This window comes from Sorex araneus, chromosome 1, assembly GCF_027595985.1.
Source record: "Sorex araneus isolate mSorAra2 chromosome 1, mSorAra2.pri, whole genome shotgun sequence".
NCBI lineage: Eukaryota > Metazoa > Chordata > Mammalia > Eulipotyphla > Soricidae > Sorex > Sorex araneus.
Window position 1 is genome coordinate 32,435,898 of NC_073302.1, and position 13,104 is coordinate 32,449,001.

Consider the following 13,104-nt stretch of genomic DNA (forward strand, 5'->3'; position numbering starts at 1 on the left):
AGTTGCTATTAAGAGAGAAACAAAAGGTTTTAGGAAATAGGATCTGCTCTTGGAGGACTGATAGTCTAGGAAGCTAGCTAGAAATGTCATCATATTAAAATCTAAATCAGGGCAGGGCCAAGAGACCTGCTGAAATTTATCAAACCTTCCTCTGTTAATTCACTTGCAAAGGCGGCATCTCCTGAGACTGTGGTTGTTTTAGAATAAAGGGGAAAGATTGAAATATAGAAGTCAAGGAACTAGTTGGGTCAATATTGTCTATACCAAAAGCAGACAAACGTTTTTTGTAATATTTTGGACTTTGTAAAATCACACAGTCTTTTGACACCTCTTTAATTAACCCTACTGCTGTAGAACAAAAGCAACTATATGTACTTAAGTGAGCATAGCTTTGTTCCAATAAAATTGGATTTAAGAAAAGAGGTGGTAAACTGGATTTGGCCCATGGAGCATAATTTGCTGGACCCCTAATCTACAAAGACAATTGATGCAATGACTTTAGTTGACAAAAAGACCTTGGCTAAAGTTCATATAAATTTCATATGATGTTAAAGAATGTTGTTGACTGGAGAATAGTTGATCCAACCTAGAGAGCTTCAAGCTGAATGCAAAGAGAGAAGCAGTAAAAAGCTTGCATTTAAAGGGAGACCCTAACTTCTATGGAAAAAAATTGTGATGACATGGTGAAAAAATGCTGTATAAACTTAGCAACTCACAGTAAAAAAATACTAGAAAATTAGAAATACTCAGAAAAATTTTTTTCCAGTCTTGCTTTTTTGTATTGTAGCAAAGTAAAAGTTGTAGGAATGCATGACTTCGTAGCTGGGGACAGTGTTAGTGGTGGGTCTGTGTCCCTCTGTTATGTCAGCAGTGTCCCCTCTTAAAGAAGCGTTCTAGTTTCTAATATAACTTAAGAGGCCATATCTATAATAACCAAAATTATCTTGAAAGTGTAGCACAGATAGGTACAAATTATATAAATTTATCTCCAAAACTTAGACTAACCAATAAAAGCAGAATGTTTTCCAAAATAAGGGTAAGACTGACAGAGTCATATTCAAATCTTAATCCATTGGCTTTATGCTAGTATTCAGCATGCTGATGGTCTCTGGCTCTCAATTCTCTATGTGTAATAGTATAAACTAAAAAAAGCAGAATTCTCATATTTTAATATATTCATACATAGTAAATATTTAAAATAGTAGTTGTTATTTATTAGTATTGGAAAGATATGTTTGAATGGATAGATTTGTTCAGTAGGAACACAAAGTCCTCTATCATATGTAAAGATGGCCTTCAAAGACATGGTTTCCTTGTCACAGAAAACATTCAACCAAAGATGCAACACTTAATGAATAAAGTCTGGTCTATGAGCCAAGATATCAGCATCAATTAAGATTTTGTTAGAAATGCAGATTCTCCAACTCTAAGTTAAGCTTAATGAATCAGAAACTACATTTTGAAGCATTCCAGGTAGTAAATTAACTTTCCTAGAAAGGAAAAGCATCAGTGGAGAGTTACAATAGAAGACTTTTTAATTCAAAACTTAAAATCGGGGGCTGGAGTGATAGCACAGCGGGTAGGGCGTTTGCCTTGCACGCGGCCGACCTGGGTTCGATTCCCAGCATCCCATATGGTCCCCTGAGCAGCGCCAGAAGTAATTCCTGAGTGCAGAGCCAGGAGTAACCCCTGTGCATTGCCGGGTGTGACCTAAAAAGCAAAAAAAAAAAAAAAAAAAAAAAACAAACTTAAAATGACCCCATAATATAGAGCCTATAGGTTTTACATAGGTAAATTAATGGCATGAGGAGTTGTATTCCCAATACTAAGTATATTCCATATTATCTATGCTCCATGGATCAAATCCACTGTGCAAGCTCAGGCTGGTCTTTTGTCCCCTTAACTCCAAAGGACATTATACTAGATTGATGTCTATACTTAATTCATTATTCTATCATCAATCTCAGATGAATACATATATAAACCATAAACGAGAATATTTAACATTAGGGGGGGGAGTGTTTAGCCTAAAAGATCAGATCTATCTCAGACAAAGCAATGTGATTATTTCTCGAGTTTGCTTCTGTTTTGTTTTGAACCACTTTTGTGCTTTCTGTAAAATGTCTGTTGTGTTGTTCTCCATGTCAGTGATCTGGGTAGAGTTCAGTATTCCATTAATAATGAACAATTCACATACAAATAGTTAGTTTAACCTTCCATATTTCCCCAGGCCTTAAGAGGTTGACACAGAATAAGCAGAATGGGAAGAGCTTGTGAAATATTTAGGAGAAACTTTAAAGAAATTCTCTCTGAGACTCCCCAGTGGTGGTTGTAATGCAGCTCAATTGTTTTAGCACTTTACACACTTTTGTCCACCCTCCTCCTTGATGTAGGCCTTTTGACACCCCTCACTGTTTGAATTCCAAAACATATAGATGCAGGGTCAGAGTCTGTTAGTCCATTTGATTGCACTGAATACTATTTCTTTTTATTTTATTTATTGAACCACCGTGAGATACACAGTTGAAAAGTTATACATGATTGGAATTCAGTCATATAATGTTCCAACACCTGTCCCTTCACCAGTGTCTGTTACCCACCACCAATGGTCCCAGTCCCCCCTCCCATCTACCTATATGGCAGGCACTTTCTCTCTCTCTCCTCTCTCTCTCTCTCTCTCTCTCTCTCTCTCTCTCTCTCTCTCTCTCTCTCTCTCTCTCTCTCTCTCTCTCTCCCCTCCTCTCCCTTTTCCTTTTGGGCATTAGTATTTGCAGTACAGATACTGAACGGTTATCATGTGTATCCCTTTACCTACTTTTAATGCTCAGTTCTTGTCCACTGTGATTATTTCTATTATTGTCATACTGGTCCCCTCTCTATCTCAACTGATGTTTGCTCTTCACACACTAGTAGCAAGCGTCCAATCATGGGCTATTCTTCCTGGCCCCTATTTTCCCTGGCCTTGGAAAACAGCGCCAGGCTGTTATCACTTGGGGCGCACCGGAGGGGGGTGGGTGAAAACCCTCCCCGCCCCAAGGGGCTCAGCCCAGGCAGCCGACCCCCACTACCCAACCGCTGCCACACTCTAGGCGCTTTCCAGACCATGCTGCCATGAAGTGCGAAGCAGCCACACAACACATTATAAAGACACTTCCTACCCATTTTCCATAATTACCACACCATATTTGATGGAGTTCAGACAGTAGGCAACAAATCATAGAGAGTAATATATATATGTATACATATACATGTATATTATACATATATATACATACATACATATCTCTTGGAGAGCCCGGCAAGCTACTGAGAATATCCCACCCACAAGGACAGAGCCTGGCAAGCTACCTGTAGTGTATTTAATATGCCAAAAACAGTAACGATAGGTCTTTTTCCCCTGACTCTGAAAGAGCCTCCAATCATTGGGAAAGACAAATAAGGAGAAACTGCTAAAATCTCAGGGCTGAGAGGAATAGAGATGTTACTGGTACCCACTTGAGTAAATTGGTAAATAAAGGGATGACAGTGATACAGTGATTATTTTTATATGTCCCACAAATGAATGCAGTGATTCTATATCTGTCTCTCTCCTTCTGACTCATTTCACTTAGCATGATATTCTCTATGTCCATCTATTTATAAGCAAATTTCATGACTTCATTTTCCCTAACAGCTGAGTAGTATTCCATCATGTGGATGTGCATTCTTTCTTTATCCAGTCGTCTACTCTTGGGCATTCGGGTTGTTTCCAGATTCTGTCAATTGTGAATAGTACTGCAATAAACATAGAAGTACAGGTGGAATTTCTGCTGCGTGCTTTTGGGACCCCAAGGTATTAGAAGTGGTATTACTGGGTCAAATAGGAGCTCAATTACTAGTTGTTGTTTTTTGGTTTGGGGTTTTTGGGGGGGTTTTGAGGGATGTACATAGTGTTACTTTTCAGAACCCTTTTCTGTGCCATTTACTTTATGGCTGCTCAGGAGCTATTGTTGTTGGGTTTGTTTTTTTATAAGATTCTTAGAGAAATAAAAATATAATTTTGAAGTATTAAAGGAAATAATTCAAGGAAACAATTTTTAAGAAGGAAAAAGCATGACATGAGATATGACTAAAATATTAGATTTGGGGGAACCCATGAATATGGCTTAAGTATTGTGTGAGAACCTAGATCCAGTCTGTGGCACTGCTGATAATAGCCCTTAAACAAAGCAAAGTATCAGATTATTGTGTGTCATCTAATAAAATTTGAGAATATCATAATAACATAGTATGCCAGTATTTATCTAGCATCTCGCACGAGTCAAGCACAGCTTTTGTTGCATGATGAGGAAGAAGATGCTAAGAATAGTAACAGCCACTAACATTTGTTGAAGATTTATGAGCATATGAGTAAGATAGACATGGACCCTGCCCTTGAGTCTTGTAAACTAGCAGGAAAAAGAGACATTGACAAATAATTCCAAATGTTATCGATGCTATATGGAATAGCAAGGCACAGGGGGAGGGTGTGACAGGTGGCCCAATCTAGTCTAGAGGTCAGTGATGGCTTCTCTGAGGAATGACATTTAATTAACTATCAAAAAAAAGATAAGGGTCTAGAATGATAGCACAGTGGGTAGGGCATGTGCCTTGCATGCGGCCGACCTGGGTTCAATTCCCAGCTTCCCATATGGTCCCCTGAGCACCGCCAGGAATAGTTCCTGAGTGCAAAGCCCAGAGTAACCCCTGTGCATCACCAGGTGTGACCCAAAAAAGAAAAAAAAAAGATTAAGAAGGAATATTCTAGACAGAAGACTGTGAACAAGAGTTCTGATCAAGAAAAAACATATATACAGAGGTTGAGGACATATCTCTCTGGGGTCAGAGCCATGCCTCTGGGGTTAGAGGTCTGCAAAGGCCCAAACTTAATCCTCAGCATTACATGGTCCCCCAAGCACTGCCAGGGATATTCATGGGGTCCCTTAAGCACTGATCGGCCCTGTAGGACTACATTGCTGGACTGAGCATTGAACTGTCTGGTCTGGTTGGCTAAGTATCTCCAGAAGTGACCCCCAGCCTCCCTGAGCACTGAATCAGAGCCTGCCTTCAATCCCACCCCACCGCCAGAATAAAAAGCTATATATTAGAAGAACTCTGACTCTGCCTGACAAGTTACCCGTGACATATTCGATATGCCAAAAACAGTTCCTAGAGCTAGCAGACACCACTGGGCTACACTAGCATGCGACAGGGATGAATGGAGACGTTACTGGTGCCTGCTTGAGCAATCGATGAGCAACAGGATGACAGTGATTAGAAGAACTAAAAAATTAGAAACAGGCTAAATTTCAGAGAGCCAGTTGGGCAGTAAAGGTATTAGCTGGAGAGGAAAAGGCTGCAGCAAGATCATGCTTACCCTTAGAGACCACCTGAGTCTGGACTTCATTCCAAGAGCAACGGGAGAGTAGCTTCATTCCAAGAGCAATGGGAGAGACTTCATTCCAAGTGCCATTGCTAGATGTTAAGCAACGAGTAGCATGGTCTGATTTGAACTTTAAGACAGTAATTGCCTGGATTAGAGGGAAAGAGAGGGAACTGCAGAGGGTAGAAATGATGATGATCGCACTAAAGTGGCAGTATTTATAAAGCATCTCTAAGTTAAAGATGTCTGGTTTAAATTAAAGAAGCATCCTATTATAGATTCTGGTTGCTTATATTAATGTTGAAGGAAACGTCCATTGTCAAAACTGTTCCTTTTACAGACATTAGAATTATGCAAGCTCATCTGTGGGGATTCTTGAGTGAAAAGTAGTGGAAAGGAGAAACAGAAATGCAGTCCTCCCCTAAAATTTTATGCTTAGGTGTAACTGGTCCCCATCTCTTTCCATTGTCTTTGGAAGGAATGTTGTACTCGCAAAAAGACCCAGAGTTTGCCTTAAAATCATTCACTGGCCATAAAAAGTAGTGTGAAGAAAAATGGATTTCAGGAAAATATTGTTTTGTACATATTGTAAAAATATTTTAATTGTTGACCTCAGATTCTTTTACCTTGAAAGGAAAGTTTCTTTAGGAAGTTAGAGTTGTAAGCTGTATTTTTATTGGGTCACATCCTATGATGTTCAGGGGCTACTCCTGACTCTCTACTTAGGAGTCACTTTTGGTGATATACAGGGAACCACATGCTCATGGAACTAAATATGGTACCAGGAATCAACCAGATAAGCAGGGTTAGTGCCTTACCCATACTATCTCTCCGGTCCTGGAATGGGGAAGTATAGTAACAATGCTTTCATCTCTCTCTGGAGTGATTTTTCAATAATTTATCAAACATACATTTAAGCAACTGAGTTATGGAGGTCACTGAAATTTAGTGATAAATTAAATATTTTGCATAGCACTACCAGTCCAATGAAAGAACTGGAAGTCTAGTTATTAGACTATTGCAAAAGTAGACTATTACAAAAGTGTGACTCTGATCATTTCTACAGAAGAAAGTTATGAAAGCTTATCAGAGGATGTCTGAAATGGATAGCAAATTAGGAGAATAGTAACAGAGTAGAGAAATGACCAGAAGCTGAACAAGTGAAGAAAAGATGGAAAACTAATGACAAAACTAATTAATTCAACCAACATGCATAGAGCACCTGCTAAGTGCCATTATAGTTAACTGCCATATAAAAGTGAATGAAGCTTAGTCTGCATGTCAGGGAAAAGAACGTGAGCTGAATTTCGCTAATTGTGATGACATGATTGTTACCTTTCCTTAACTTCAGTGTTTTAATCCATAAAGGAGAAATAACTGCAGAATTGTTGCAATAATTTAAAAGGTTAAATCCCTGAGTTCCCTGTCTGGCATAAATAGCAAATTTGGTAATGACTAGACCAAGAGTCAGCATGACATATTGCCAGAAGCATTGTTCATAGTGGTCAAAGGCTCCCTTTCCATCAGATCAATATTTGAATCCCAAGTTTAATAATTATTGGTTCTATGACCTTGAGCAAATGACAAGCTTGCTAATCTTTACTTTCTTTTTCTATGAAACGAAGATAAACTGAAATATTTCTTCATTTCTTGAGATGGTTAAAGGAGAAAATACATGAGAAGTTTGAAAGATTGTTTTATGTGTGTACATTGTGTTTGTACAATATGTTGTATCACATTGATAAACAAGCAGCAAATTATTTCTTGGTACATTCTGGATGGGAGGATGAAGTTAGATAAAACCAAATACTGCATCTGGAAGGTCTTGATATAGGCTTTAAAAATGAGTACGAGTTGACCAAACAGAATACTAATCAAGTCACACAACTGCAATTTGCTATTGTAAAATTAGCAAAGAGAGATGACATACGAGAATTGTTTTTTAAAGAAAAAACAAAAACTAGTGAGTTCCTTCTAATAAACATCTTTCTCCAGTGGCTTCCATGAACTGGAAGGCAGGATAATGTGGCTAGTAATAGTGTGAAATCAGACAGACTTCCCTTTTCAACTTCCAACTGTGTAATCCTAGGTCAGTTGCTGTGTTTCTCAGAGCTGTGGCTTACTATAATTAAAAATAATAATAATAATAATAATAATAATAGTTCCCTCCTTAAGATGTTATCATAGGTGTTCATAAAATTAAAGCAAGTTAATCCTTTAAACTAAGCACAATGTTTGGTACAGATAATAATGTTAGCTATTGTACTATAATGTACAGACAATAAATGTTAGCTATTGTAGTTAATGCCTCATTGAAGCTGACCAAACCCAAAAATTTTTCCAGTGTTTGGAAAAATCACATCAGGTACAGGGGTATGTTCTAACACCTTTTCAACAGTGAGGTATCCAATGAAATATAATGAACAAACAAGTAAGTTTCTATGTGGCAATGATTGAAGGTACTAACCTTTATATTCTCCGTAAATATTGAATAAATTAATGTGATTTATTTTCCTCATTGTGAAATAATGTTTCTACTATTTACATGAGGCATGTTTCTGTAGAAAATCTATAAATAAACACATCTGTAGTTCACCATCATTGGAGATTATTGCTAATCATCGCTAATATCTTAAAATATTCTTAGGTATTTGCTGACGTATATATACGAGAGAGTCATAGCATTTTAAATAAATATTTAATTACCATCATGCCATACAAAAGTTTTTTCTTTATGTTTTTGTATATCATTTGTTCTTTTTTATTAAATATCGTCACAAACATGGTCTACACTTTATATAACATTTTAAAAGGATGTGCCATGCAATTAGCTTAACTGTAAACATATTGTTAGACCTTTAAGATGTGTCAAAAGTAATTCATCTACAGATGTCATTTGTTACCATATTCAGTGACTTGTTAACTTTTTGAGGCTGTAAGCAACCTGAAAACCTAATTATTAAAATAATACTCTGTACTTTCTCTCTTAGAAGAAAATGGCAAACACATTTACATAAAGTACCACCTACGATTTCAGGAGCTTTATAAACGCCATGAAGCTTATTCATGCACCTCTGTCCCCAGAGCTTTAGGTCAGAACCAATAATTTCAAATATGTTAACTGAAGCCAAAAAGAAAAGAAAAGAAAAGAAAAAACTTCACCATAACAATTGAAGAGAAGTATAATTTCTAAAATACTGCTGATTGCAGAATATTTCACTACTTTTGTGTTACTCCTAAATACTGTTCCTTTGTTGTACTTGATATAACCAAACTATATTAACATTTCTTTGTAGCTTCTTGAATGACAATGGTTTGTGTTCTTTGTATGATTCTTAAGTGGCTTAAAGCCTCTGCCAGACCCTCAATACACTATCTCACCTCACTGTGAGTCTTGCACCTTTGTAACATATGACATTACAGACTCTCCACCAGCCACCTTTCTCCTCTGCATATACTAATTGTCTTATGTAGCAGTTCAGGAGCAAGTTCACAGCATGATTTAGCACTGGATAAAGCAGTTACTTAAAAGAAAGGGGGCTCATTTCATAGCACCAAAAATAAATTTGGCAAACTCAAAATATAGCATAAAGATATAATATACATCAAAAGAAAGTAGCCATCCTTTTTGTTAAAATGTGTTGTAATGTCAGGAAATGAGGTTTGAACTCAACCTCTCAGTGATTCTAGTCCCAAAGGGCACAGTCTAATTTATCTTCTTAACTGTGTAGTCTGATAGGCGATTTATGAGAACAGGACTGATTCGACATGCCAATTCATATTTTCTGTAGCATACTGAGAGACCCAGTATCAAGCATAAACCTATTTACTATTTTGTTTGTAGTTTCTATCGGCTTGCCAAAGATAGAACAGATATTAATGTGAAAACTGGAATATGAGAGCTCTACCTGTGACAGCACATTTCTACATGCCTATTTATTTCTACAAGCCTGTGCGTGCTTGGAAAACGCTAAATCATCATTAAGATTCCAAAGAATACTGAAAAAAATAAAATTTGGAAAAAAATTCTAAAAGGTTTTTTTTTTTTTCCTTCCTCCTAGCTACACCATCCTTCCCAAGGCTTCCGCTTTGGAACCGTCCGAGAAAGCAGTGCTGAAGATTATGTGAGGCAAAGTTTCCCAGAGATGCATGAGTATATGAGAAGGTACAATGTACCAGCCACCACTGATGGAGTAGAATATCTAAAGTGAGTCCCAACTTCCCGAGTCCCAAAAGTTCTTTCTTAAAGAGAAGTTATTAAGCTGTTATTGTATTTGTTGTTGTTACTTTTAGTGATGGCTAAATATACCACTGTTCAGCATTACTCCACACTGTGTAGGATCCAGGAACCCGTATGACGAAGTGTGTATTTAATTCTGTGACCTCGATTACTAGTTACCTGGATAGTCCCAAATAGGCAGTAGCTTTCCTGAAAGTGCCAGTGGGGTCATGGCTATAGAAGATGGTGATGGAAGTAAATGTTGACCATAACATGACTTGAGAAAAAAAGTGGTGCTGAAATGATCAAACACTCAGGGAATGTGGCCAGAGGATAAAGTGTCCCAAGGAAACTCTTTCCTTTATAAGGGAACCTCTAAGCCCTCAGACTGTCTTCCCTTACTGCAAGGAAGTGAAATTTATCTTAGAGATTTTCTATGGAAAGGAAATAAGATATAAAGCAAGGATTCTCATGCCTGCATTTTTCTCATCAGAATTTATGAGAAGCAATCAAGAGCAATCACAGTGCCATGGCAAATTATCAGAGCCTGTAATTCAGTATGAATCAAAATGCAAAGGAGGATTGTGCAGTTACAGGTCTATTAGGGGTGGGGTGGGGGTGAGATTAGCAAATAAATGGCTCCTGATAAGCACCACAGCATGAGGGTAAGTAGTTCTCTCCCTCCTGCCTGCCGGTCTCAGGACCGTGATACACATTCAAACCTCCACAATTTGAACTGTGCAGATATGGAAACTCATTTCTTTGTGGTCACTCACAATGATCTTCCAAATGGACAGCAGAGTCTGCCACCTAGAATTCTTTCATAAAAGAGAAAATAAATAGTTTCACGGGACATGAGGGTTCTGTATTTCTAAAGAGCTCTTAGTAATAGACCTCTAAAGCAATTTTATGGCTATTTAACTAGAGTCTAGAGAGGAAATCTTGTGCACTCAGATTTTCAAAGTTATAGATGATGTGCCAGTACGATGAAAGGACACTTTTAACTTTGCAAAAACATTAAAAACTCAGAATCCCTCTATGACACACAGTTTAGTGCTCTTTTGCCTCCTAGATCCTATTCTATATTCTCTCCTTCGGGCAAATTCATGGTTGAAAGAAAGGGAAGAGTGGGAGGTAAATGGCAATGGCCTCCAGCTAGATGGTGATGACTGAAAAGCTGGCCTTTTCTGGGTAGTCACTCCTCTGAGAGTATTAATTTATTAGAGAAGCTTCCCCTAAGATGGACCCAAATCTCAGAGTTGGGTCCTCTCTAGCTTGAAGAGAAGCAGTTATCAGATATAAACTAAGATCCCCAAGGAACTTGTTCCTGACATTCCCAAGTTGCCAGTGGCAGGATCAAAACAGAACTAAGTCTCTGGAATTCAAGCACTGTTGCAGGCTACTCTAAGTACCCCAACATCCACATTCTAGTTAGCACCTGGAAATACCTTAGAAGGGCAGAAATTCAGACCTCACTAAACTTATAAGATTGATTCTGCATTTTAACATACCCCCTGGGTATTCCACTGATGAGAGTAAAATTGGAATATAGGTAGGGTTTCATTTCTCATCTATGGGCTTCTTTCTCTACCTTTGGCCTCATTATTCCCTGCACTCTTAGCTACCACTCCAAGCAATCAAAATCTTCAAGTTAACCACACCTCCCACTGACATACCCGAGCCCTACTGCTAGGCACAACCCTTGAAGTTTAATGCCACTCCTGTGTTAAAGCTGTCCTTCCCCCTTTCTCATCAAAATTCCCCTTACCTATGTTCTCTATCTCTGTGGTGACATTTTTTTCTGACAAATCTATCCCCTTCTTTTAGGGGACATGAGTGATTTTGTTGCATGAGTATTATTCAATGCATGCTCCAAAAGCATGATTATCTAACAGGAGAAACACCTGAAGGCCCTGCAAATTCTAAGGATGATTCCATCGGTTTGGAAGCCACTTACACTTGAGCTTCACCAGTGACTCAGGGCCCCCTGGATATCTTTGCTGATTGCTTTTTGCCTTCCTCTGCAGTGGAGATCTGGCAGAGTTAATTTCACTTTCAAGTCCAAAGTCAGGAATAAGAATACCACTGACATTAGATCATAAAAGTTGCTGGTTAGAAAAGCTGAACCCTGGGGTGTTTTATTACTCATACCACCAGTCCTTGTGGTACATTGGGAAATGATGACTTCTTGTTTTGTAGCTCCCAAGGGACATTCTAGAGTTGTGGCTGTAATACTTTGGTGAAACATCTCTGAGCTTGATTTAGGTTTCAAAATTAATTTAAGGTTCCTCATCATCAGCTCTGAGGATCTAATTCATATCTCCAGCCCTTTCTGAAGTTTCCTATGACAATGGAGCTTTTTTTATTTGGAACAATGAGAGGTGTTTTTTACATTTTGGCTAAAACTAAATGTGTGTCAAATTGTAACTTAAATTCAATACCCATATAGAAGAAAATATATTTTGGATGAGCTATTTCATTTCCTGAAAGAATAGAAAGAAGCTGCAATAGCCACTAATATCAAGAGAGGAATTTTTAATCCAAACAAAGTCAACTGTATAAAGATATACTTTTTATCCAGTGATGAATCTTAGAGGTATGTAAGGCTACTATATTTTCATTTTAGGTCACTGATAGACCCTACTTATATTCTCTTCTGAATTTAGAGACCATTCCTCTATATTGGTCTTCAATAGGTCAATTTTTAGCTATGAGAAAAGAAAGATTGATCCCAGAAGAATAGAGAAAAGTTGTTCTCTTTGGATGTTTAGACATCCTTGAGGGCTGAAAAGATTTTCTTAAATGAATTAATATCCTGCAATTTTCAAAAACAGGATACACATGGCTGAAAACTAGTCACTGTTCTGTCCTTAAACATTGCTCTTTGAAACTCCTTCTTAATTGCTCCCTTTGTAATAGGAAGCTCAGTCAGAGCCAAGATACAACCTTCCTCAGTCTGATCATGGATTTGAAAAATGGGAACATCTGAAAAATGCACAAGGCCTCTGTTGACATCTTGAGCCCACTCTATGACTAATTCCCTGATGTAATCCAGAGACACCTGCTTTAAATGATTCTTCTCTGAACTGTCTCTTGGAATGGGCATGAAATATGAATCTTTGGATATCTATTAGTAGATCAGGTCACTAAGATGTAATAACAACTTCACCTTCCCTTCACTGGGTGCTAGTCTATGGACTTTAAAGAGTCCTAACTCCTTTTTATCCCAGGAGCACCACATTTTTTACCTACATTTCCTTAATATGTACTCCTAACCATGAAGTAATCTCTAGTCTCTTGAGAAACATGCTACTGGTCATGAGATAAAGAAATCAGAATTTCCACATGCGGTTAATAGGACCACCTGTCTCTAACACTACCTGCAAGTTAATTTCTTCAACTCTCTGAGATTCAGTGTCCTCATCTTTTAAAATGGGTTAATACCACTTAATTATAATTATGAGATCACTGTCACTGTCATCCC

The 13,104-nt window shown here is 37.9% G+C and overlaps 1 protein-coding gene across 1 annotated transcript in view; it reads left to right on the forward strand.

Moving 5' to 3' along the window:
- The window catches only part of GRIN3A (glutamate ionotropic receptor NMDA type subunit 3A), a 207,569-nt gene that overhangs the window by 126,891 nt on the left and 67,574 nt on the right, over nt 1-13,104 (forward strand). Inside the window, exon 4 of the mRNA XM_004600274.2 lies at nt 9,463-9,608. Within this exon, the coding sequence (XP_004600331.1) occupies nt 9,463-9,608 (146 nt within the window). The remainder of the gene's footprint in view (nt 1-9,462; nt 9,609-13,104) is intronic.